This window comes from Capricornis sumatraensis, chromosome X (assembly GCF_032405125.1).
Source record: "Capricornis sumatraensis isolate serow.1 chromosome X, serow.2, whole genome shotgun sequence".
Lineage (NCBI taxonomy): Eukaryota > Metazoa > Chordata > Mammalia > Artiodactyla > Bovidae > Capricornis > Capricornis sumatraensis.
The window spans coordinates 62,408,109-62,435,526 of record NC_091092.1 but is presented as its reverse complement, the minus strand read 5'-3'; the positions used below and the strand labels follow the sequence as shown (position 1 = coordinate 62,435,526).

The 27,418-nt window shown below is 45.1% G+C and overlaps 1 protein-coding gene across 1 annotated transcript; it reads right to left on the bottom strand.

Annotated features, from left to right (window-relative positions):
* Positions 1–15,088: 15,088 nt before the first annotated feature.
* Positions 15,089–16,578, bottom strand: ZNF275 (zinc finger protein 275). The gene is made up of 2 exons (XM_068961939.1): positions 16,545–16,578; positions 15,089–16,245 (listed from the first exon to the last, which is right to left on the bottom strand). Exon 2 carries the CDS (start codon positions 16,217–16,219, stop codon positions 15,089–15,091), a length of 1,131 nt encoding a protein of 376 aa, XP_068818040.1. The 5' UTR covers positions 16,220–16,245; positions 16,545–16,578.
* Positions 16,579–27,418: the final 10,840 nt, after the last annotated feature.

The following is a 27,418-nucleotide window of genomic DNA, read 5'->3' as shown; positions in this document are numbered from 1 at the left end:
GCAAGCAACTCCTGACATTTGCAAGCTGGCCTGGCTCTCCTTTTACTGGATGTAAACTCTCTCACAGAATACCAATCTCAGACAAGGTTAATCTGAGACCATGATAAAATGAGATGAAGCAAAGCCATTTCATGATTTTTTCCTAAGCCCAGATAAAATTGAGGTCAAGATGCAACCTGCAGATACCAAACATCCCCTCTTACTTGACTTTCCCAATCAAAACTTTCACCTTGCTATATTGATCTTCCTATAGAGAAGATTTATTGACATCTTCAGTCATAGAATTGTCCTTGCTTTCTGATTGCATCTAAAGCAAACCTTCGATTCCTTGGATTCTCCACAAAATCCCAAATGTTACAATAGGTTCTTTCTTTCTTTTAAATTTTATTTATTTATTTTTGTTTGTGCTGGGTATTTGTTACCACGGGAAGGCTTCTGCTGGTTGTGGTGAGTGGGGGCTACTCCCTAGTTGCAGTGCACAGGCTTGTCATTGCAGTGGCTACTCTTGTGGAGCACAGGTTCTCAGCACACCAGATTTGGAAGTTGTGGTTTATGGGCTTAGGTGCCCGTGGCACGTGGAATCTTCCTGGACCAGGGATCAAACCCATGTCATCTGCATTGGTGGGCGAATTCTTAACCACTGGACTATGAGGGAAGTCCTAAGTTCTTTCTAACACTCTTATTTTCAGACCCCACACAGTTCCCCATGGCATGCACTTTCCTCACTGCCAAGAGTAATAGGCTCATCTTGCTCACCTACAGATGTGTTCTTGGGTGTGTTGACACTCATAACAAAAAGATCACTAGGAAAACCCCCATGTGTTTAGAAATGAAGAAACACACATTCAAATACCCAGGGTTCCATGACAAAAACATGATGGACATTACATAATGTTTCATTGAATGGTTAAAAAATACTACACATTTGAATCAAGTCAGTGGCTCAACAGGAAACAGATGGCACATGCAAGCTAAGTAATTTGTGGAGAGTTAAGTAAAAAGTTTGTTGGCTCAGATGGTAAAGTGTCTGCCTGCCATGTGGGAGACCCTGGTTTGATCCCTGGATTGGGAAGATACCCTGGAGAAGGAAATGGCAACCCACTCCAGTACCCTTGCCTGGAAAATCCCATGGACAGAGGAGCCTGGCAGGCTACAGTCCATGGTGTTGCAAAGAGTCAGACACGACTGAGAGACTTCACTTTCTTTCTTTTCGCTTTAAATAAAAAGTATGTTCACTTTTTTTTTCTCAGTATGCCACACAGCATGTGGATCTTAGTTCTGCAACCACTGCCCCCTGCAGTGGAAGCATGGAGTTTTAACCCCTGGACCACCAAGGAAGTCCCTGAAAGTATGTCCACTTCATTTAAAGGGCAGGAAAGGCATGTAAAACATATGATTTACACCCTTCTCTGCCATTGATGTTGTACATCACAGTTTGAAAGGGTAAGACATTACAAAGCAGAATTGGAATGATGACTATTTGCAGAGGATGCACGTGCGTGCGTGCATGCTAAACTGCTCAGTCGTGTCGACTCTTTGAGACCCAGTGGAGCATAGCCAGCTAGACTCCTCTGTCCGTGGGATTCTCCAGGCGAGAATACTGGAGTGAGTTGCCATTTCCTTCTCCAGGGGATCTTCCCAACCCAGGGATTGAACCTACGTCTCTTAGGTCTCCCGCATTAGCAGATGGGTTTTTTACCATTAGCGCCACACGGGAAGACCATTTGCAGAGGACATGAATGTGAGAGTTGGACTGTGAAGAAAGCTGAGCTCCGAAGAATTGATGCTTTTGAAGTGTGGTGTTGGAGAAGACTCTTGAGAGTCCCTTGGACTGCAAGGAGATCCAACCAGTCTATGCTAAATGAGATCAGCCCTGGGTGTTCTTTGGAAGGAATGATGCTAAAGCTGAAACTCCAGTACTTTGGCCACCTCATGTGAAGAGTTGACTCATTGGAAAAGACTCTGATGCTGGGAGGGATTAGGGGCAGGAGGAGAAGGGGACGACAGAGGATGAGATGGCTGGATGGCATCACTGACTCGATGGACGTGAGTCTGAGTGAACTCCGGGAGTTGGTGATGGACAGGGAGGCCTGGTGTGCTGCAGTTCATGGAGTTGCAAAGAGTTGGACATGACTGAGTGACTGAACTGAACTGATGCCTCGATATATGGAAAATCCAAGAGAATCTACTTTAAAAATGTTACAGAGAGTTAAGGAGAATGCAGCAAGTTGGCTGGGTACAAAATTATTTAGACAAGTGACAAACTAGAAGACGTAATGAAAGAAAAAAATTCCATTCAACCAAAAAGATAAAATATCTAGAAATAAACTAAGCAAGAAATATGCAAGACCTCTGTAAAGAAACTTAAAAATGTTGCTTTGGGACACAAAACAATCTGAATAAATGTAAAGGTCTACCATGTTCTCAGACAAGAAAATTTAACTTCATAAAGATACAAAATCTCCCTACATCAATCTATAAGTTAAATATCATCTGAAAATACAATGATAGAAATGATAGAATTTGTTGGAACTTGACAAGGTGATTTTCATATATTATTATGGAAAACTAAAAAAGTGAAAATAGTCATAAATATTCTTAAAGGAAGACTAATGAGAGGAAGGCTTCCCAAGTGGCACTAGTGGTAAAGAATCCACCTGCCAATGCAGGAGATGTAAGAGACGCGAGTCTGATTCCTGGGTCGGGAAGATCCCCTGGAGGATGACATGGCAACCCACTCCAGTATTCTTGTCCAGAATCCCATGGACAGAGGAGCCTGGCGAGCTACAGTCCATGGGGTCGCAAAGAGTGGACACAACTGAGCATCTGAGCACACACAAATGAGAGGAGTACTAGTTCCATCAGATTTTAAAACATAATAAATGTACAGTAATTTTTAGAAGTATGGTAATGGTGTATGATAGAGTGACAGAATAGAAATAAGAGAAAGTCTAAAATATACCAAAATAGAAACAAGAATTTAGTATATGCTAAAAATAGTTCAGGGGAAAATGAGTTACTCAATAAATGGTGTTGGGACACCTAGGTGGCCATCTGGGAAAAAATATAAAGGTGAATCCCTACTTCACAATATTTGTTGTTGCTGTTCAGTTGCTAAGTCATGTGCAGCTCTTTGTGACCCCATGGACTGCAGGAAGCCAGGTTCCTCTGTCCTTCACTATCTCTGGGAGTTTGCTCAAACTCATCTCCATTGAGTTAGTGATGCCATGCAATTATCTCATCCTCTGTTGTCCCCCTCTCCTCCTGCCTTCAGTATTTCCCAGCATCACAGTCTTTTCCAATACGTCAGCTCTTTGCATCAGGTGGCCAAAGTATTGGAGCTTCAGCTTCAGCATCAGTTTTTCCAATGAATATTCAGAGTTGGTTTCTTTTAGGATTGACTGGTTTAATCTCCTTTCTGTCTAAGGGACTCTCAAGAGTCTTCTCCAGTGCCACAGTTTGAAAGCATCAATTCTTTAGCACTCAGCCTTCTTTATAGTCCAACTCTCACATCTGTACATGAATACTGGAAAAACCATAACTTTGACTATAAGGACCTTTGTCGGTAAAGCAATGTCTCTGTTATTTAATATGCTGTTTAGGTTTGTCATAGCTTTCCTTCCAAGGAGCAAGCGTCTTTTAATTTCATGACTGCAGTCACCGTCCACAGTGATTTTGGAACCCAAAATAAGAAAATCTGTTACTGCATTCACTTTCTCCCCTTCTATTTGCCCTGATGTTATGGGACCGTATGCCATGATCTTCGTTTTTTGAATGCTGAGTTTTAAGCCAGCTTTTTCACTCTCCTCAAGAGGCTCTCTAGTTCCTCTTCACTTTCTGCCATAAGGGTGGTGGTATCTGCATAACTGAAGTTATTGGTATTTCTCCTGGCAATCTTGATTCCAGCTTGTGCTTCATCCATTCCAGTGTTTCTCATGATGTACTCTGCATAGAAGTTAAATAATCAGGGTGACAATACACAGCCTTGATGTACTCCTTTCCCAGTTTTGAACCAATCTGTTGTTCCATGCTTCTTGTCCTGCATACAGGCATATACAATATACAGCAAACTAAATTTCAGATGGATCAGATTTAAAGATTAAAAAAGCAAAACCATGAAACTACTAGAAGAAACCATGGTAGACTTAAAACATAATGTTAGAGGAGGAAAGAACTGTTAAGGTATGACTTAGACCTGAGAAGCCAGAAAAGAAAAGAAGATAAGAGATAAGAGACTAGCTTTTGCACTAAACAATGCATACAAAATAGAGAGAAAAATGGCAATAACTCAATAGAAAAATGGGCAAAAACTATGAATACAGCTTATATGAAAGAAATGCAAATGACTTCTAAATAAGAAAAATTAAAATGACAGTGAGCTACCTTTCTCCACTTACCAGTTTGGCAGCGGTAGAAAATTGCCAGCATACCGCGTTGGCTTTCTCTTGCATGGCCGATTGGAGTTGGGGCTGGCACAACTTCTATGCAGGTACCCTGGTGACATTTCTCAAAATTGCCAATTCATATACCTTTTGCCCAAGCAATTCCACATCTAGGCATTCATTTTACACATACATTTGCATATGTGTGAAATGAGAAAGGAATACTAGACATTAAAAAGACATGAAGAAAATGAAGACACTAGGTACTCATATGGAACCATCTCCAGCATATATGGTTAACTTTAAAAAGGAAGGCAAAGGAGAGTGTGGCTAGTGTGCTGCATTGGTGTAAAACAAGAATATGTACGTATGTGTGCACATGTACATTCATAGAATATTGATGGATAACTGTTGAAGCTGGATGATGGGTACATGCCATACTATTTGCTGTTTTGTGTATGTCTGAAAATTTCTATAATAAAAGTAAAAAATATATACCTAGAATAATGGAATAAAATGAATATCTCTAGAAGGATACACAAGAAACTAATAACACTGGTTAACTCCATAGGCACTGGAACATAGGAACTGTGTTTGATGGAGTAACAGATACAAAAAACAGGTGGTTAAACACACCGAGTTTATTTTTCTCATGTATTAAGATGTTTGGAAGTGGGAAGTTGCTAGCTTTTGTTAGTTGCTGACGGATACCAAGAGAGGTTTTTATTAATTTCTTGGCATTTTTGTTACTGTGCCAAGATTGCAGCTGAAGCTCCGGCCATCAAATATGTGTTCCAGGTTGGGAGAAAGAGACGAGTATGTCTTATGAACACAAACAGAGAGATACTAAGCCATATCCTTTATCATGCCCAAATAGGGTTTTCCCCAAGAAATGCAAAGATAAATGAATATTGACAGGGTTATGGATTGCAGTGGGGATGTAACCTGGTCTGCAGGAAAGAGAATAAACAAGATTCAAGGACCTAAGATCCCTGAGCAGAGAAGGCGATGGCACCCCACTCCAGTACTCTTGCCTGGAAAATCCCATGGATGGAGGAGCCTGGTGGGCTGCAGTCCATGGGGTCACTAAGAGTCAGACACGACTGAGCGACTTCACTTTCACTTTTCACTTTCATGCATTGGAGAAGGAAATGGCAACCCACTCCAGTATTCTTGCCTGGAGAATCCCAGGGACGGGGGAGCCTGGCGGGCTGCCGTCTTTGGGGTCACACAGAGTCGGACACAAATGAAGCAACTTAGGAGCAGCAAGGTCCCTGAGAGACTGTGTGGGGCAGAGCTGCCCCATCAGTCTGGACCCCTCAGCTCAGACTTCGGTGAACAAAGAAAAATCTTCGCTCTTCTGTAAACCACCACATTATTGCTGGTCTCTTTGTTGAAGGTGTCTAGAGCTGCCCTACATGACAGCATCCGTCCTGGGTGATGGGGCAAGTCTGCCCATGCAGCATTAGTTTCCAAACCCCTGCAAGGCACCTGAATGTGCACTAAGGACCAGGAAAAAAAAGTGGTAGTCGCTCAGTCGTGTCCGATTCTTTGAGACCCCACGGACTGTAGCCCACCAGGCTCCTCTGTTCATGGAATTTTCCAGGCAAGAATTTTGGAGTGGGTTGCCATTTCCCTCTGCAGGGGATCTTCCAGACCCAGGGACTGAACCCAGGTCTCCCACGTTGCAGGCAGATTCTTTACCATTTAACTGTGCTATATCCATGCTGTGCAATGCTCAGCTGTTGTTAAAACCTTTCCCAGAGATGCTTAGTTATATGAAGAGAGCAAGTTGCAGAATAATCATATAGTATGAGAAACTCTCCCATACATATATATGTACCTTTATGCATGCAGATGTGCAGAAAATGTCAGGAAGAATACTTTGGGGCCTAGAGAGGGGCTAAAAGTATGTCTGTTTTATCCCTACTTAATATTTTAAAAGGAGATTATATCCATCTTTTGATTGTGTCATTAAAAATAAATTTAACAGAATGTTAAGCAGAGAATGCTTGTACATTAAAAAATTATGGTAAAACAGAATAATAATGTCATCCAGTGGTTTGGTATACCAGTACAGCATTCATTGCATTGAGTAAAAAAACTTTAAGAATGAAATTTAGTATTCAGTTGTTTGATTCCGTTTAGGTCATAAATGTTTTCAGAAAAAGTCCTATGGGGAATTTTCATTTTGTAAACTTTTCCAGAAGGAAAATCTCCAAAGTTGTGTACAACTGGGTTTGATAAATCATCTCTGACTCTGAAATAATAAAGAATGTGAATGTATGAAATAAAGAATCAAGTTTTAGAGAAAAACAATACTCTCAAGACAAACCAGACTAAAAAAATGCTTAAACTGCTAAAGAAAATTTAAAGGAAATCTTGTCACATGAAGTGCTATAGAGGCCGAAGTTTCTCGTGACTAAAGACGATGGGTTTTTGAGATTTGACCAAACTGTTAATCCTAAATACAAATTTCCTTTTGGAGAACATGCTACTGAAATCTTTCTTCTCAAATTCTTGCAAAGCATTAGAGGTCATGCTGAGGCCAGTGTAAACCAGGCAAATGTGCAGCACAGGAACCAAATGGATCAGTCACAGGCAACTGAGAAGCATGGTTCCTGAAAGTCGGAGGATGAAAGTGGATCACAAAATTGTAATAATAGTTACACTTGGAGAAAATTTCAGAATGACTGAATCTCAGAAGTTCATTCCCTGACAGTGAGATATGGGGTTTGGCCTTGGCCATCTTCTGTGCTCTTCTGTCAGGCTTGGTGTTGTGAGACTTTTTGAGGTTCAAGGTCGAGAGTCTCCACCCCACACAATTCAGCGTATCCCATTCAGCTTTCCTGAGTGCAGGTGGCTCCTGGTCTGCGTTGGGAGGGTGGAGGCTTCTGAGTCAAGGCCAAGGCTGCCTACGTTCCCATCCCCCAGGCCCTGCCACTTTCCCACTGGACTTTGAAGTGGCTATTCTGGAACATTCAGAGGCCTGGGATAAAGCCGAGCCTGAGCAGGTTTTGTGGCCCCTGACGTGGCTGGGGTCTGGACCCCACCCTCCTGGCCTCACCCCTACCTGGCTTGCTGGGGTCCTCCCCGCCACCCCCACCCCTTTTGGAGAGTTCTGGGCTACACCTCCCTGTGTCTCCCAGTCTGTAAAATCAGCCCCCAGCTCGGAAGGTGGGTGTGGGCCCAGGGATGGGGAATGAGGGTTGCCCTGTGCCCCAGCCCCACAGGACTGGTCTGGCAGCCAGCGTCAGCCTCCTGCCCCCACCTGCACGTGCCACAGAATCCTCTGAGCACACCAGTCCCCCAGCTCCACAGAGATACCCACCAGCTCCTTGTCCACTTCCTGGAGCTGCTCCACCAGGTTGAGCAGCGTCATGGGCACCACCATTGACTCCCAGGCTAGGCTGAGCCAGGGTGGTCTTTGGGATGTAAAATCAACAGGACCAGAGGATGGAGGGAGGGCGATTCGTTTGCTAATCTTATACACAGAGTCTGGCTCTGGAGTTTTTTTTTTTTTTTTTTTTTAAGTGAAGTGTAACCAGATTCCATTTAACTGCCCAAATCCCAGGAGCCCAGCTTGGTGAACACAGGTCCCACTTGTGGTGACATTTTGGTTATATGTCTGGCTTTCTCTGGTGCTCTGCCCCTGGGGGCAGGAATTGCATCATCTCTTTTGGAGCTTGGCAAACAGGTGCTCAATAAGTGCTTGTTGAATGAAGCTCAGAAAAGGGGTGAGGGGTGAGGGAGTATACAGGGTTTTTCTCCACTGTCCTGTCTGAAAACTTTGGGGGCCATTTTTTATTACATATTTTAAAATATCTGAATTAAAGCAATAATATGTTCTCAGTGGTTACAAGGTCAAACAGCTCACCAATGGGTAAATCAAACTCACAAATGTACAAACCCAAGCAAAGCCCAAGTCCCTTCACATCCATTAATGGTGGGCAGGGCACTCTTCCCCATGTGCATCTCTCCTTTCTCCCATCACCAGTGTGATGGCTTCTGTCCAGTCCTGCTAGGCCACTTCAGACTCATATCAATGATGCCCTTCAGTGTGAGGCTAGTGGCAGCCCAGCTGTCTCTTTTGAATGAAATGCATTTTTAGCACAGAGCTCTGATCACGACCTGGGCCAGCAGGGCTGGTACCCAGCAGATGCTCAGCCTCTCTTGGAAGAACTGGGGAGGGTGGATCTTGAAACAGCTCTGGAAGCATCAGGCTAGTGGGCTAGGAGACTCTTGGGACTAGTCTGCATTTTAGCAGAAGCACTCCCTTTCTACTTACACACTTGCTATGGACTGAAGGTCTGTGTCTCCTCCAAATTCATACACTGAAATCCTAACCCTCAATGAGATGGGTTCCATAGGTGGGAACTTTAAAGGGCTTCTAGGCCAGGAAGGTGGAGTCCCCATGAATGGAATCAGTGACCTTATAAAAGAGACCCCAGAAAGCTCCCCCACTGTTTCCAACACAGGAGGACACAGCCACATATGCATGAGGAAGCAGGTCCTCACTGGATACTAGCTCTGCCAGCCATGATTTGGACTTCCCATGCTCCGGAACTGTGAGCAATCAACGTCTGTTGAGAAGCCACCTAGTTCATGGTATTTTTATTACAGCAGCCTGAATGGACTAAGACAATGCCAGTGGCCCCTCTCAGCTGGTATGTGAGCTGGGCGGAAGTGAACTGAGACAGAGGGCCGTGGGTGGGAGCCTCCTTAGCAATGAGGGAGGCTCGGATGCTGGCCCATGAGGTGGGGGTCTGGGGTCAGTGAACTCTCAGGTAAGACTTCTGGGAGGACTGAGGAGGGTGGTGTTGAGAGAAGCTCCAGGGCTCGGGAAGGCAGAGGCACTAAGAGAGGAGCAGAGATGAACACTCTCCATCTCCTACTGGAGGCCCACAAGACACCAAGATAAAAGCCCCAGCCTGTCCCCTCTCCCTGGACCCATTTATAACAAGTGGACCTGTGGCCTTGACTTTTGCACAAGGCAGCTTGCCCGAACAGAGCTTGCACATGTTTGAAGGAAAAAGAGGTAAAATTCTTGGTGGCAAGCACATCATACCAGCAAAGCAAATGAGTGGTTCAAGCAGAGATGGCTGGGCTCTCGGTTGGGTGAGGCAGTATCACACCACCTGCCTGGAAGTTGCATTTGGGTAGAGTAATTGAGAGGACCTGGGGGAAAGAAGACATAGGCCTTGCCTGTGCACCTCCAGGGAGACCAGGTTGGTAGGTGGAGTCATGCCCCTTTCCAAAATGCAGCTCTCTCCTATTGGGGCACATTGTGGCCCAGAAGGGGCCAACCCACGCACTTCCTGGAGCCCATTTTTCACTTGGCCTTCCAGAATGGGGCAGCTGACTTCAAGGCCGAGCTCTGTTTGCATTTCAGACGGTCAGGGAACCAGCAGCCTGTCCTTGTCGCCTGCCTTTTCTGAGGCAACGGACACTATAGAGGGGGCCAGTCACTGAGCACCAAGAAGACTGACCTCCCCCCTCCTGTTCCTATGCAGGTCACAGAGGCTGGACAATTCTTAAGTCTCAAAAGCCCCTTCTGTCACCTCACTTCTGATTCCTAGGGGGAGAAGCTAAGGGGAAAGCTGGTCTTCTGCTTCCACCTGGAATTTAGACCTAGGGGAGAGCCTCAGCTGTGGTGAATGGAGGCACCTGGCTAAATGACAGGCCCCTTCTGCCAAGGGACAGCTCGAACTTCCAGGAAGACCAACTCTCTGTCTCCAGGGATCCCCCCTTCTCCTATAGGCACCCAGCAGGCAGTTGCAGGGCATGGGGGGAGGCAAGACAGGGGCTGGAAGTCCAGAATGTGGAGAAAAAAAGGAAGAACTGATAAACCAAGCTTTGACAAAATAAGTCAAGGACAACCAATGCCATTTAACATATATTTATTGAAATCTACTTGATGCAAGGCACTGTGCTAGATCTGGAAGGGGAATCAGACAAGAAGGGCCACCCCTGTCTTCTAAGAGCTCACAATCTAACAGGTTGGGGAGGGTGGGGAGAGCAAAGCGCTAGTGCAAGGCTGATTATAGTAACTGCCGTAAAACAGACAAGTTAAGGAGACTGGGGAGGAATGAGAAAAGAGAGCCAACAACCAAAACATGAACTGGGGCAGGGCATAACTGTTCTCAGATCTGCAAGTAACACTGAAGGCCATGTTTGTTTAAAGAGACCATTTCTACTTTAGAAAATAACCATCTGAATAGATGCAATGAGAACTATACATTGTAAGTATACTAGTTACCCAGAAGTTATCAGTTTCCCAATATGACAGTTGGGAAGTAGCTGGAAGTAACTAGACACTTCCAAAATCAAGAATAGGGTGAGCAGTGACTTAACTCATTTCCTGGGGCAAACATGGGGTCAGGAAAGGAACAATGCCCAGACAGAAAAATCATTGGTCAAACTCACTGAGACTGGGAGGCATAGATTTGTATCCATGTTAGCAAACAGAATACCACATTGAAAAGAGGTGTTTAGAACAGTCAGGTGGGGCTTGGTCTGGGGACAAGGGCTGGGTAGGACATGAGGAAAGCCAACCATGTGATTCTTCTCAGGAAGTGGACAAATAGGGAAATGCAATTGCTCTTGACAGACTGTAAAAGCAGAGGCCTACTCAAGCTGCTCAGGTCAAGCGGGTCTACGGCAGGGACACAAGTGGACCAGGGCAGTCGCCAGAGATCCCAGAAGGGAACTGCCAGTCTCCCTTGCAGTGCTGGGGTCAAGGCCTCTCTGAGGGTGCCCAGCAGGAGTCCATAGATCTTCAAGCTGGTGCTGCCCACCAGGGCAACTCCACTAAATCCCAGGTGGCTCCCTCTTCCTTCCAGCACAAACTAGAAACTTCTCTGTTTTCTTATTTACACTTCACAGAGAACCCTAAAGATCTGGTCCATGTCTCCAGCTCTGTTGACCAGTTACTGCCCGTGAGTCAAGTGTTCAGTTCTGGTTGAATGAACATGATCTTGATGAGGTGGGGGTCACATAGCAGACAACAGGGCACAGCCCCGGGCATGCGCAATGCAACCCCAGGCAACAGAGATGCCCACCAGGACAGGGTGGGGCTCATTTTGGAAACTGGAGAGTGGGTATGACACAACTAATCCACACAGTTCATCTTATTAAGCAACAGAAGTGGTAAACAGTTACTTTCTTCTGAAAATTTCAGCAAGTATTCAAAACTTTAATAAAAATGATGGAAGGTTTTTTTTCAGAATATAAGAAAAGGACCCATTTTGAAGGACAGCTGGCATTCTACATAACCAACCTGCTCTCCATTTGCCTTGCAAAAGGAATACGTGTGATTAGAAAGAAAAATGAAATGAGGTAGATACATAAATGCATAGACAAGCACACACGACAGCAAGTCTGATCACATTTTGCATCTGATGTAGCAGTAGACCTAGAGAGCCCAAGGAAATCCACCCCCTCCCCCAGGGACCCGAGGCAAACACTGAACTCGGTGCAACTACAGGACACACGTTAAAGCCACAGATAAGAGCATGGACTTCACCTGCAAACACAGTGACAGAAAAGATGTGTTCACTCTGGCGGATGGTCTGTTCGAGAGAAAAATCATAGAACTGAGAATGGAACAAAGGAAAGGAGGGCATGACAAGATGCCAAGGTGCTGGGTCCTGGCTGGGGACAAGTGGAGTGGTGTCGACGATGCTAAGTTCTGAGTTAATACTGCATCTAGATCCTTCCTAAAACCTAGGCAACACATGGCAGGCTACTTCCAGGTTGCGATGCCAGACTTGCCCCCATGGACACCAACATTCGTTACCAAATGACAGTTGCAGCAAATACGTCATAAACAGCTTGAAAAGAGAAAACTGATGAGACAGGAAGTAGTGATTTCAGACAGATTTACACCTACTGCAAGAACTGAGGCCCCCTAGCAGAAAGAATTGCTATGTAACAAGAGCTGTCAGCTTCTCTCCAGCCTGGGGGTCAGGATGGAGATGTCACAGAGAGCCACTGGTGTGACCTGGGGGGGCCATTCCAGAGTACCTCTGGCTAAGGTCACAAGGTCACTGTGGGACCCTGCTTCCCAAGCCCCAGTGGGCCTGTCAGAAGGGTGTCCTTCCTTGGCAGGCTCTCAAGCTCCCCCTCTATCTCAGGCACAGCTGCTGAGAAGTCACGCTACAGGGGCCAGGTTCTTGGCTAGCCCTTGCTGCTGTTTCTCCTGGGGGAGGCTGCTGAAAGTGAGAGCTCAGTTCCAGGATGACCAATTTCTATTTCTATGCCACATGGGCTGTTGTCAGAAGGGCATCATTGCCCTCTGAACCCTTGTTTTAACTGCCCTTCTTGGGCAAGGCTGTGGCAAGTCACAGCCCAGGCCTGGTGCGGCCATCAGAGGGGCAGGGTTGTCTCCAAGCCTTTGTTCTGTCACCCCTTCACAGATGTGGATGCAGGAGGTGACAGCAGAACACACAGGTGAATTTCCTCCTAGTCACCAAAAGTGGAAGCCACCAAACTGCTGACCTCTTTCTAGTTCCAGAATCACTCTCTAGGAAGAAGATACCATCCACGTGACAGCCATCAGTCAGTTGAGTCTTCGTGTTTGAGATGTGTTGGGTGGATCTGCTGCTCAGGCACTGAATCCATGCTGAGCCATGGCCAAGGCTCCCAGGAGTTGGAAGGTTGGCCAGCTGCTGCCAAGACCAAGTTTGGACCGTCCCATTGATCCTGACCCATAAGTGAGGTCCCGCCCCACTGCTGAAGGCCAGGGCTATGCTGAGCAACAGTCAAGAGTGTTCTGGCCAATCCAAGATGGAAATTCCTCTTGAGTGCCTGGGTGGCCAGGTTGGATAGTCAAGTACTGCCCACAGCTGTGCAGAGTCTTCATCTTGGATGAGGAGTGAGCCTGCATCTCCGGCCCATTTCCATCCAGCCTGCCCACCTGGACATCCACCTTCTGGTGGGGCAGGACTTTCAACTTTTCATTTGTAATTCAATATCTAGAAGAAAATGTCATCATCTCTACTACTGAAGTAATGGAAGTCATGATTTAACTGACAACAATGAACGCTTGGATATGTAAAAATCAAAAGCTTGCACAACAAAAATGTAATAAAACTGCTACAAAGAGCAAAGCAATAAAACTGGCAAAGAGAGCATGACAATTGATATAGAAAAAACTGCTGTATAAAGTCAATATATTCAAAGGTAACTTGATAACTGGTCAAAGGAGATGCACGTACGATCTGCATGCGAGCAAACAGAAACAGTATTTTAAGCCATCATGTGAGAGAAAGAAGATGAGACTAGGAGTCAGGAGCCCTGGGTCCATTCCCAGTTCAGATACCAGTGAGTCACAGAACAACAGCAATAACCATGGAGGTGATGGCAGATGACTTCACTGAGTGTGTACCTCTGTGCAAGGTGAGGCATCACGGTCCTTGCTATAACCTTAGGAGGTAGTCCTGTGATCATCCTCGTTTTACAGAGGTGGAAATGGAGGATTGGAGAAGTACCATCTAGGCCCCATATCAAGAGAGGCTATTGTTCCCCAAAAGGAGGCATTACCTTATGCTTAAGTCCTTGGGATGTCATTGTTACCATGTTGATCTTCTCTCAAATACTTGATTTTGAATAGTCCTGCTTGAGGATGAGACCCATTAGCCTGAAATAAATTCCAGTCGATGCTAGTTTTGGATATGCATGGAAGTCACCAGGTTGAATTGGTTTAAGAAAAAAGGACACAAAAGAAATGTAACTCAGATTCAGTGCTTCTTCTTAAGAGTATGCGCTCATGATGACAAGCTTTTAATGCTTTTAAAAAAGCCTTTTAGAGGTCATTTAAAAAAGGAACACCTTAAGTGGATGCATTGTAGAGCTATAGGACAAATTAAAAAAGGACAACCATCATTCTAATGTTACATGAACAGGTACTTATGGCTTGTGGGAGGTGATTTCTAGTGAGAGCCTTGTGCAGGGATTGTCACAGTGCTACGTGGCACACAGCTCATATAGATGGAAGCCACTGGATGGGTTTTGAAAATGATGACTCCAAAGGGGCTCTGAGGTTGGTGAAGACAGTGTGGTTAGAAATGCATAGGAAGAATTAGAATAAAATGATCTCATGGAGCAGAGTCAGGCAAAAAAGGAATACTTTCTAAATTAATATATTATTATATATAACATGTGATTTATAATAGGTATGCATAACTAAATTAATAAATTAAATATTATAAGACATTTGATTATTCTATTTACAACCCTAAAAATTTATAAATTCAAGTAGGCCAAAAACTTTGGGGTGATCGCTCTGTTAGGGCAAGTCGGGATTCACAATCTACAGATGCTGTCGTTGAATAGCTCTGGGTCTCCCTTTCCCTGAAGGGGGAGCTTGGAGGAAAACAAGCATCTCCATCCAGCTCCACCTCCCACATCCAGATTTCTCTTCTCTCATTCTCCGATTCAAGGCCTGTGGGTTTAAATACCTTGAAGGTACTCGAGGCCAAACCAGCCAAAATCAATCAAAATGGTAAAAGCTACTCTCGATAGGCAAAATGGGAAACACAGATACTTTATAAATTGCTGGTGGTAGTATAAATTGATTTCAACCTTTCTGAAGAGAAAATATATAAGCATTACAAAACTGTTCATTTCCTTTGACTCTGCCCTCCCCCTCTAGGGACCTGGCCCTGGCGGGAATCCGCTGCCAGCCATGGGGCTGCGAGCCTCGCCTACTCGTGGTGGGTTGGCTGATGCTTCTGCAGCGCCGACCGCCTCTTGAACACGCGGCCACACTCGCTGCACTCGCAGCGTCTTGCTCCACTGTGGGTCCTCCGATGGCGACTCAAGCCGGAGCTCCGGCGGAAGGCCTTCCCGCATTTCTCGCATTCATAGGGTTTCAGTCCGCTGTGGATGCGCCGGTGTTTGATCAGGTCGGAAGGCCCCCGGAAGGCCTTGCCGCAGTCGCCGCAGGCATAGGGCCGCTCCCCGGTGTGGATGCGCTGGTGCTCTAGGAGGCTGGAGCTCTGCCTGAAGGCCTTGCCGCACTGGCTGCACTCATATGGCTTCTCGCCAGTGTGGATCCGCCGATGCTTGGTCAGCTCTGAGCTCCTCCGGAAGAGCTTGCCACAGTGGGGGCAGACGTAGGGCTTTGCTCCACTGTGGATGCGCTGGTGCTCGGCCAGGCCATTGACTCCTCGGAAGGACTTGCCGCAGTCGTCGCAGTCGAAGGGCAGGTGGCCGGTGTGTATCCGCTGGTGCTTAAGAAGTTCCTGGCGATCCAGGAAATCCCTACTACACGTCTTACAGGCGAAGGGCTTCTCCGAAGTGTGCAGCTTCTGATGGCGGAAGAGGTGGGTATTGACCTTGAAGGAGCGGCCGCATTCCTCACAGTCAAAGGGCTTCTCTCGGCTGTGGACGCGCAGATGCTGACTGAGGCCCGCGTTCTTCTTGAACCTTTTCCCGCATTCTTCACACTCGAAGGGTTTCGCCTCCTTTTCTATTTGCTCCCTCTTCTCCATGGCCCCGTTGAGGACCCAGCTGGGGCCTGGCTGGGGCTCTGCAGCCACATGGCTCTTCCTGTGCTCATTTAACTCAGCCACCCCACGAAAGACCTGCCCGCAATCGCCGCACTCCCAGCCCTTCTTCTCACTGTGAATTCGCTGATGCTGCACCAGGAGGACCTTAAGCCGAAAGGTATCCCCACACTCTTTACATGCAAAGTGATGCTCTACAGGCAAATTCTGGGGGCTTCCTCCCTTCCCCCCTGAGTCCCTGTTCTGTTTGACCTCAGGGCTGGGCTCACTGGCCCTTGGGGAGCTTGTGGAAGCCATCTCCTGTGACTGTGCATTTTCATCCATCATTGGCTGTTGGGTTGCCCAGATGCTTTCTGAAATGAAAACCACAAGACACTGCAGTCTCAAGAGGAGGAAGGAACAATCACAGCAAAATGAGTGAGTGTCAACAATCACTTTGCTCCTAAGACAGCTGCTGACCACTTGGCAAGAGGTTACCAACCAGAAATAAGGATAGTAGACATAAAGGGCATAAGGGCCTGGTTGCTGGAAGCTCCCTCTCAAGGTGACTGAGGATCAACCAACACCCCAAACATGTGGCTTCCTCTCCAAAGGTTCAGCTGGGCCTACCTCATGATGCCCTGACATTTCTTCAAATGTATTTTTTACTCACCTGAATGTTTAGCTCAATCCACGTTAGGGGATGGCTCTGACTTGCTCCAGGTGAGAGACCAAGGTGAGGGTCAAAACAGGAACTCCTTCTCGTGGAAAAAGAAACAGGCAGGAGCAGCAGCCAGAGATGACATCAGGTTGGGGCTTTTGAAGGGGAAGCTTTCAATCCTCAAAGGCTGGAGTGGCTGTTCCCTTAGGCAAGTCATCCATTAATATCAAATGCCTTTCCCAATGGTCAGCTCCTTCCAGGGGCTGGATGAAGCAAGCTCTGGGTCTATCCACATAGAGCACCAGGTCGTCTTCCTGAGGAGTGGATCCTCCCTTTCCCCTGTCCACTCTCCTTAAGGTCTGCACACTGAACTTGGGGTCCTTCCATAACTATCAAAGCTGACCCCTGGCAGTCTCTCCTCTTAAGGAGCCTCCCCACCTCACACATGCAGCCCCTCGTGGTGCAAAGGAGCTTGCCATGTCAGCCTCTCTAAACAGTAAACTACAATAAAGTTCCTATACAACTTACATAATTTGTGGGTTAAAAAAGTATTTCATTATGGTGGCCAGTTTGTTCTAACTTATTTCTAAGCCATTATGAGTTGGGAGGGACACCTGCTACTTTGACAGGTCATGTGTAGCAGACCCTCTGTATTTCCTTACAGCCCATTCCCAGGGAGCATAAGCTGGAAGTTGGGCTTGTGTGGGACTATGTTAGGTGCCTCCTTACCCCACTCCCAGCTCCATAGGACCATGAATCTGGTGGCAAATCTTGTGGAAGGGCTGGGGTCATACTCACCCACAGATACCACGTTTCTTCAATATGCTGAGGTCCTCTGCTCAGGGTCCAGCCTCAATCACTCCCTTTGATGAGGTATTGTGCCATGTTACCAAACGTCACCGAATCCTGAAAGAATTCCCAGGGATGAGAGGTGAGAGTCTAAAGTGAGTATGCATGTGAACATGGAAATCTAAGTATAAGCCTCAAGAAGTCCTAGAAAGAGGACCTGACCATGTGCCAGGAGACCTGGGCTGTGGCCCTGGCTCTCACTGTCTTCCCAAGGGACGTTAGCTCAATCACTTTCCTGTACTGAAACTCAGCTCCCCAATTGGGATGATGGAAATTATAAACCCAGCAGGTATCAATTCCTTGGCAGACTCTGGGGAGAGAAGCAGAAAGAGGGAGGAAAGATAGCAGCTGGGGTTCAGGCCCTGTTGTGTGTTATGCTGGGGCAAGAGGCAGAGACCAATACTAGAATCAGGAAGCAGTGACAGATTCCCAAGCTAGGCTGAGGGAGGCACAGCTCATCTGAGCCTCAAGCACTCCAAGGGGGCACTGCCAGGACTTGGTTTCCCAGGAATGGTAAGGACTTGGACAGGACTTGACTTCTTGGGTAAGGGCCAGACCCTGGAGATCAGGGGGAGCTAATGAAAGTGGAAAGAGCCGCGAGCGACAGCAGCCCTGCCTCTGGGTCCCATGGGATGAGACTGGTGATTTCCTTTTCACTTGTTTTAAATCTTCTTGAGTCTTCTCTTGCACAGAGGTTGACTGACAAACTAGAACATGGACATACCTAAGAAAACATATCCCAAACAGTGGGGAAACTGGGCTGGCAGAGAACTGATACAGGCAGCCCAGAGAGAATCCAGACAAGACAAATGAATGTTAGCCCAGGCACAGAGAGAAGACAAACTCAGACTGAAAGCCAGTGGCAGGAATACTGGCTCTCAGAGACAGGTAGGCCATAGGCCTCCTAGCAGTAGGCCTCAGAGAGTTTCATGCTCACACTGCACAGGAAGGCAGTGTTCCCCAAAACAACATCAGAAAAAATAACTGGGAAGTGAGAGATCTTTTTCAACTTTGTAGGGGCAACAAAAAAACAGACTGGGCTACTAAAGGGAAGGGAACAGGAGCAAGGGCTTCCTGACTAGCAGTAAGGCCCTCAAACGTCCATACTCTACCACACCGAAACAATTCATCAGCTGACAGCTTGCAGAGAAGAACGTTTCTGTGATATATTTGACAAAATGAAAAGTTGAACAATAGCTGGAAAAAGACACCTCAAAAAAAAAAAAAAGATCTTCAAAGACTAAGTTGCTAAATAAAAGATCTGAACCACATGTGCAAGTTGCCTTTTTCTTTCAGATCCCACCACAGGTATGTCTGCATCACAGACCGCCCACTTCAGTGAGTTCACAGAAACAGGAACCCAGTTTCTGTTCTGCTATCAAGTCAATTTGGTTCATAGGTAAATGAAAAGAAAGCATTTTTACACTAGCTCAAGGACTACAGAACCCAGGTACTCCAGAAATAGTTTTTCATAAAATTAGATGTTATATTAAAAGGGATGGACAGAGACTTCCACTTTTGGCCATGATGGAATAACAAAGAACAGATTTAATGTCTTATCATAAATAAATACAAAACTGGACAAAATAGATGTGAATCAACAGTTTTAAGTATTGGACAGCAGGCAGCACAGGATGATGATCCTTGAGAGAAGAGAAACAAATAATATAAGCTTTATCAGTGTCCCAGATATCTTCTGGAGGCAATTTCCAGATTTAGATTACAGGGAAAGGGGGACCAAAGAGAGCTTGGTGGCTTTATTATCAACACAGACCAGCATTCAGGGAAGCTGAGGCAAAGCATAGTTCCAGAAAGGAGGGAGCTATGCAGAAAAAAAGAGCTCAAAAAAATCTGCACAAGATTCCCCTTGAGTCTTTCTTGACCACTAAGCCATGCATGCATACAATTAAACTCACAAAGACTAGGAAAACAATGACCAGGAAGTTGTAAGTTGAATAATTCCTAAGACACACAAAGGTAGGGAGATATTCAGGGTCCAGCCAACCAGAGTATAGAGTTCTCAGTGATCATCTGGGGTATTCAGTAGAGAATCAGAGAGGCCATACTTTAGTAGTAGGACTGATTTATCCCTGGAGCCAGAGTGACCTTGGATCTGCTCTAGAAAAACATAAAAACAGGGCTTGAAGGGATGAAACTATTCCACAAGCAACTGCCTCCAAAAACAAAGTCTAACTTTTCACAGTGAAACAACAAAATTCAGACATTCAACAACATAATCTCTACAATGTTCAACATCCAATAAATAATTAAGTAAATGCCAAGAAGCAGGGAAAAAATGTGACTCATGGAAAGGAAAATAGAAACAGCCAGAAATGATTGCTGACAGACAAGGAAAACAGCTAGTTTAACAATGTATAACTATATAAAGAAAAACAGGAACATAATGAAAGAAATGGATGATAAAAACAAAACCTGAATGGGACTTACTGAGGTGAAAATTGTAACATTTAAAATGAAAATTTCACTGGATGTGCTTAACAGCAGATTAGATACAGCCTTCTCCCCCCTGCCCCAAAAGATTAGAAAATCTGAAGACCTAGCAATAAAAATTATCCCAAATGAAGATCAGAAAGAAAAATATTCAACAGTGTTTCACTGACTTGGGGATAGCAAAAAGTGGTCTAACACACATATAATTGGAATCTGACAAGATGAGGAAAAGCAGGGGGTGATAAAAGTAAAATTGAAGAAATAATGGTTAAAATTTATTATTTTCTAAATTGGATAAAACCTAGATCCAAGAAGCCTAATCATCCCCTAGCAAGACTAAACAAACACCCAAAAAACAAAACCAGAAAAAACCCCACACATGTACACTAAGACACATCATAATCATATTGCTGAAAACTAGTGATAAAGAAAAAATCTTAAAGAAGCCAGAGAATAAAAGATGTTGTATACAAAGGAGCAAAGATAATAACTGCTGACGTCTTATCAGAAAATGTGCAAGTCAGAAAACAACTTCATGACATTTTTAAAGTGCTAAAGGGGAAAAAAAAGCAGATGTCAACCAAGAATTTGATATTTAGGGAAAGTATCCTTCAAAAGTGAAGGCAAAAAACAAACTTTTTAGACAAAGAAAAGTTGAAAGAATCTGTCACCAGCAGATCCACACAGTAAGACATATTTAAGAAAATTCTTCAGGTGAAGGGAAATGGTACCAGATGGAAACTTGGATCACAAAGGAATGAAGAACACCAGGAATGTAAATATGTGCTGAAATATAGAACACTTTTACATCTTTAAGAGAAAGCTGAACATTTAGAGAAAAAAATAGGAGGGTAGTATGGGGTTTATAGGGCTTCCCTGGTGGCTGAGTTGTAAACAATCCACCTGCTAAAGCAGGAGACGCAGGTTCGATCCTTGGGTTGGGAGGATCCCTGGGTTGGGAGGATTCCCCTGGGGAAGGAAATGGTAATCCACCCTAGTATTCTTGCCTGGGAAATCCCATGGACAGAGGAGCCTGGCGGGCTACAATCTATGGGGTTGCAAAAGAGTTGGACACAACTTAGCAACTAAACAAAACCAACAAATGGGGTTTATAACATATATAGAAATAAAATGTAAGACTGTGCTTTAGGAAGCCCTCCAAGCCTCTGATGCATGGCAGTAGTGGAGATAAAATACAATTTTAAAAAAATAATTCAAGTAGGTTAAAAAAACAAATGAAAAAGAACAGTTAAGACAAGCAGAAACAAATAGCAAGAGGCAAATGTAAACACAACCATATGGATAGTTAAGTTAAATATAAATGGACTAAACACACCAATTTGCAGAGATTATCAGATTGTATTTTTTTTAAAAAAAGAAACTCAAGTATATGCTAGACGTCTACAAGAAATTTTAAAGTTAAAGACTTTAAATGTAAAGAGAGAGATAGGTTAAAAGTAACCTGTTCTTCAATTTTTTAAAAAAATTTCACTAAAATTAAATAAAAATACAAACTCCTTTATTAGGTATCAGTATAATAATCAAGTAAAATATATGTCAAATAAAAGTTGAAGCTCATATGTAAGACTAAGAAAAGGGAAGTCTAGAAGATATTTTGGAATTTTTACAGTATCTATAAAGATAAATTTCAGCTCTGAGGTTTTATAAAAAATCATCCTGTAATGGTGCACAGGGATGACCCAGAGAGATGTTATGGGGAGGGAGGTGGGAGGGGGGTTCACGTTTGGGAACACATGTACACCTGTGGTGGATTCATGTCAATGTATGGCAAAACCAATACAGTATTGTAAAGTAAAATAAAGTAAAAATAAAAATTAAAAAAAAAGCAAAAGGATGGAAAACAATACAGTATAACCAACATGAAGAGTGTCAGTAATCCCAATGTCATAAAAACAAGAGGGAGACCTTCCTGAAGAATCCTAGAACTCAGAGCAGGAAGAAAACTGGAGAGCTCAAGCACAAAATCAATAGGTTATAAGGGACAAGAAAAAAAAAAAAACATAGGACAAAAGATATATAAGTAAATGAAAAGGAAAAAAAAATCAACAGGTGGCCAATACAGCATGATACACAGATTACAAAACTTTGAATCCTCCGTCAAACAAGATTATAGACAGACAGTAACTTTATTAAAAAATCACAGATTGTAGAGGAAGGGGAAAGAACAGTATATATTTGAGTTTTAAAGAAAAAAAGGAATAAACAGAGTGACTCACAGCTAATGAGCACATCGAGACTGCAATGTGCACCACCCTGGGGTAGAGTCCAGGTCTAGAAAGGTCTTCAGCTTTCTGTTTCTGTCATGAATGTTTAGTAACCAAGCTGCATTTCTTTAGTAACTGGAAAGGAATAACAATTTTAAAAGATTTCAGTAGACTTTGGATAAGAAAGATGCTCAGCATGCGAGAAGACAGGGCCGAAACCAAGAAGACAAGAGGGAATAGTCCTTGAAGCTGGGCAATGTCCTGAGGTGCCCACACAGGCAAGCCACAACAGAGCAGGGCTGGCAGGAATGCGTGGGCAGTCCCAGAAAGCTTAGAGGCAGGTCCATGGGATTGTGAATTCCTGGGATCATCCCCCCAAGATATAAGCAATATGACAGCTGTGAGGGAAGGCTTAGTTTGGCCCCAAAGTCCACAGAAACTTTACTTCCATCTTTAAGTGACTCCCCAGTGTGTGAGGGAAGCCCTAGGTGCCCAGCAGCCAAGCCTTCTGTAACCCACTGTTCCCTGGGCAGGGCTTCCTTCTTCCTGGCATACATTTGATATTTGGTTTGACCTTGGCTTCCAATACAAAATGAACTGGTCATCGATTATTTACATAGTTCATTCTAAAAAATTCACTTCTGATTGACATTGAGGTTTCGTTGCCAAATGGAATGAAGAGGAGAACATCTCACCTTCACCTTCTGAGCAAGATGGTCTGTTACAAGCCTCACCTCACTACCCTCAGGCCAGAGACCTAAGGCTTTAACCCACTCCAAGGCCCTGGCTGAGCCCACCAGACCCATATGTCTCAGTCAGTCCTTCCAGACACTCATCTTTCATCCTGTCCTAAATATACCAAGGGAATAATCCCGAGAGCCTCTGAACCTGCCTCAGGTGGCTCCTTCGAAGAATTTGGGCCTCACTCAAGTGCCACCTCCTCCAAATGTCTTCACTCTCCAGCTCCATCACATACGTATAACACTTTTCACTACCTAAAACTTACCCTCTGAAATTGCTTGTTTTTACCTGATTCTCCCTGGGGAAAATGTCACCTCTCACAGGATAGGGCCCTTCTCTTTCTTGGCCACCCCTGAATCCCCAGCATTCAGGGGGCAGTAGCTCTTAGCACTCAGTGGACATGTGACACCCTGTGAGGGAGGGGTGACTTACATAACTTTCATTAACAGAGCACCTACTATGCATTTGGCACTGTGCTTCTCCCTTCACAGGCTTCCCTAGTGGTGCACTGGTAAAGAATGTGCCTGTCAATGCATGAGACGCAGGTTCAATCCCTGGGTTGGGAAGATTCCCCTGGAGGAGGAAAGGGCAACCCACTCCAGTATTCTTGCCTGGAGAATCCCATGGACAGAGGAGCCTGGTGGGCTACAGTCCGTGGGGTCACAAAGAATCGGACATGACTGAAGTGACTGAGCATGTAGATACTTTTCCTTTAAATGTGCAAAGAGTCGGACACAACTGAGTGACTGCCCCCATTTTACCGAGAAGGAAGAAACATCTGAGGGGTGAACGAAATTGCCTAAGGTCTATCTCCCAAGATTTGAGGCATTTTGAGCCACACCAGAGAAGAGAGAGAAGTAATATGCCACAAAGTAATACCCAACACTGGGCCTTACTGAAAGGCCAGGCTACTGTGTCATCGAAGCCTAATGGTATGTATGGGTTTAGGGGACTTGCTTTCAGTCCCATGCACAACAGATACACACGTCATTCTTTCATTCATGATTTTTCCAAGCCACCAATGCTTAATTGAACAGGTCCTCCTGAAAAGTTCCCATTTAATTGAGCAGATCCTACCAAAGTGTATTCACTTAATTGGCATGAAGTCTTGGAGACACAACCCCCAAGTGAATTGTTAATTATCTTCTCCAGTGTAGCAACAGGACTGGCCCTTCCTGTGCCAGGTTTGCCCAGGGGACTTAACCCAACTGCACTTCAGATCACCACCCACAGTGACAAGAGACTATGGACACATGGAGACCGTGATAGACAGAGGCCATTTCAAGGTGTCCATAAAAATGGGAGGGGGAAAAGTGAGCCCTGAATCCACAAAAGGAAGCTAAACTCTGCATAATGAATCAGGTATATTGGGGAAAACCTTTATGAGACACAAAGGAAGATCATTTAAAAATGATCCATAGCAGTTAAAAATAAAATCATCATCAATCCTGAAAACAATCTGGTAATTCAGAAGCTATGTCACCCAACCACTCCACTTTAAAATGGTGGAACTAATCTGGAAAAGAAGCTGGACTCCATGACAAAAGTGACACATACAGATGTCTGTCTACTGCCTTCCAAAGGTGAACCTTATGAAATCAAGATCAAATCGATTCTAGGTACAATATGAAAACCATTGTCGTGTACTTGATGGATACACAGGGAGATCCTGACCTTGAACATGAGGCACTTTCACTCACCATGGACAAGCATACCCAAATCTTGTAAGTGCACTCCTTTGCCCAACTGGGAAAGAGAAGTCGGCAGAAAGACTGTGGGAAAACAAATCTTGGCCTCTTAATATAAACAATATTATTTTTCTTCTTTAAGCAGGATCTTTCATGTAGTCTAACAACTCTATGCTCCCAGAGAATAAGGACTCTATCAGGTTGACTGTGGATTCCACTCTGGAGCTAGCCAAGTGCCACAGACTCTGCAGCTGCTTCACAAACATTTCTGAAACATCATGCTTCCTAAAACCTGAGAGTTCATTTCAGCGAATAAAGGTTCCTGATATGTGCTTTAGACAGCAATGTAAATTTTAACCAACTTATTTAAATCCAATTTTCTGTATCCAATCAGAAACACTGAAAACTAAAACAATCATTTCACCCTGATTTGAAAGAACAGAAATTAACAGCTGAATTTAATGGAGCCAAAAGCCAACATTTGTCACAAAAGCAGGGGATACTTCAGTGTCTTCTGGTCACTTTGGAGCTCGGGACCCCTACTGAGGGTGTCTCGTTACTAGGAAAGGTCACTTCTGAGCCTAAGAGATCAGCAGTAGACTGATTTCATGGCACAAGTGGCCAGGCTACCTCCTCAGCAGGTGCCAGCCTTCCCTGGGCAATGGGCACAGGGGAGAGGGAGCAAAGCCACGCAAACTAGAACTGGCAGCTTCCAGAAACTTCGAAGGGGTGCCAGAAGCACCTGGTCTCCTTGGGACATCTAGATAAGGACTGAAGCCGAATGTCCCCAGACCCTAGAAGATAACAGGTGGCTCACGGTATTCAATTCAGTTCTGGGCCACAGCAAAAATGCCCTGGAGGGAATCTTTATAGATCACACGAGAGACTGCACTTTCTATCATCTAATTCAGATAGGTGCCTTCAGCTCCCTCTCCCATCACTAACCCTAACCCTAAATCATCCTATTAATCACTTGGATTCCCAATTCTTCTTATTGGATGTCTGTTCTCCCTTGAGTTGTGCTCTCAGATCAATAGAACTATATCTGGACAAAGATGGTCCAACAGCACTGGCATATATAAAAATATGCTTCCAGAACCAAAATAATACTTCTCACCACCTTGCATCCCCATGGGGTCTTCTAACAGCATGGCCAGCTTTAAGGCCAGCAGACCTGGTCTATAAACATCCAGACTTACCCAAAAGAGACATACAGAGATGGCATCATATCTCAGAACAATTTTGAGCGATTGCTCAGGCAGGTAAAGTCCTACCTGTTGGACTAAAATAATTTGGGAAGACAGAACTTGGGCACACCTTCCGGGAACATGTCTTTTTGGGTCACAAGTGTTCAAAGGACAGGCTGTGAGACTGAATACACTGTTGAGACACCAATCTACCCAAGTCAGGCAATTCTGGGATGCCAAGGGCCTGAGCTCTTAACCCGTCTGGCCAGGATGTGGCCACAACACCCATTTGGGCTCACCCTGTAATGTGCACATGCACTGCTACTAGAAATGAATCCTAAAGGGCCAACAGAGAGGGTGTCTCACCAGGAAAGTCTGTTTCTCTTGGGATGTTTGTGTCTGTGTGTGCCTTTTTCTGTGTGCGTGGGTGGGAGGCATCTGTCTCTGTCTTCCCTAGTTTTCCTCTCTTACTCTGCCTGGGCACCTGCCCCTCTCTGTTTACGTTTCCATTTTCTTTGCCTTCTATAAAAAGCCAGAAGGTAGACCAGAAGGGGATTTTGTAGTGTTTGTTGTACTTAATTGAGGGAAGGTTTATGTTCCCATTTCCCAAAGAAGATGCATGCTATCTTACTGAAAATGAAAATAAATTGTATGTATAGCTTCATTTAAGTTACACTGTCCTGGATATGAATGACTCTAAATGGGAATGGGGGATGCTGTGCAAATACCAAGGGGCCCTGGGCCAGTTGCGGAGCCCAGGCAAATTAGGGCCAGAGCTAGACGGGTGCATTAGACCCCTGGCTTGGGGTGTGCTAACGACTTAAGGGGTAGAGTAGCAGGTGTAGGCGGGGATGAGAAATCTGCATTTTCAACCAGCACTCAGGAGACTTGGATGCAGAGTTGTGCCTTGTTAACACTGGGCCCATCTAGAATCTGGAGGCTTCCTCACCTCCAGCGCTCAGCAGACAGGTTTCTGGCCCATGAGCCTCTTGAATGGGATGCCACTCTCTGCTGACTGTTAGATTTCTGGGCGGGAATTCACACTTTCTAGTGATTTTCTAGGAGAAGGCAATGGCACTCCACTCCAGTACTCTTTCCTGGAAAATTCCATGGACGCAGGAGCCTGGAAGGCTGCAGACCATGGGGTCGCTAAGAGTCAGAAACAACTGAGCAACTTCACTTTCACTTTTCACTTTCATGCATTGGAGAAGGAAATGGCAACCCACTCCAGTGTTCTTGCGTGGAGAATCCCAGGGATGGGGGAGCCTGGTGGGCTGCCGTCTATGGGGTCGCAGAGTCAGACACGACTGAAGCGACTTAGCAGCAGCAGCAATGATTTGCTAAGGGGTCTCTGACCCAAAGAAGGCTGAAAATCAGTGTTCAATAGAATTCTAAATGCAGATCCTAAGACATTTTGAGAGAATGGATTGGACTGTGCCAGGTACTGTGCAAGCTGCTTCGACTTAAAGGCCCAGAGGGGGAGGGAGGATGGGGGATGGAGTGAGGCAGCATTAGTACCTAGAGGGGGTGCTATTCTAGCAAGCCCATCTGAAATCCTTTGGTAAAAGAAAAATGTCAAGTCTGAGGTTGAAGAGGAAATATTTCACTGACCAAGGAGTCTAGAGGGGGCTGATGGCCCCCAGCTGGGCCAACGCTGGTTGGAGGGTGTCAATTGGAACAGAGTGGGACCTCTGGGAAGAGGGCCAGTGGGGGGGGGGCGCGGGGGGGGCGGGGTGTGGTGGTGG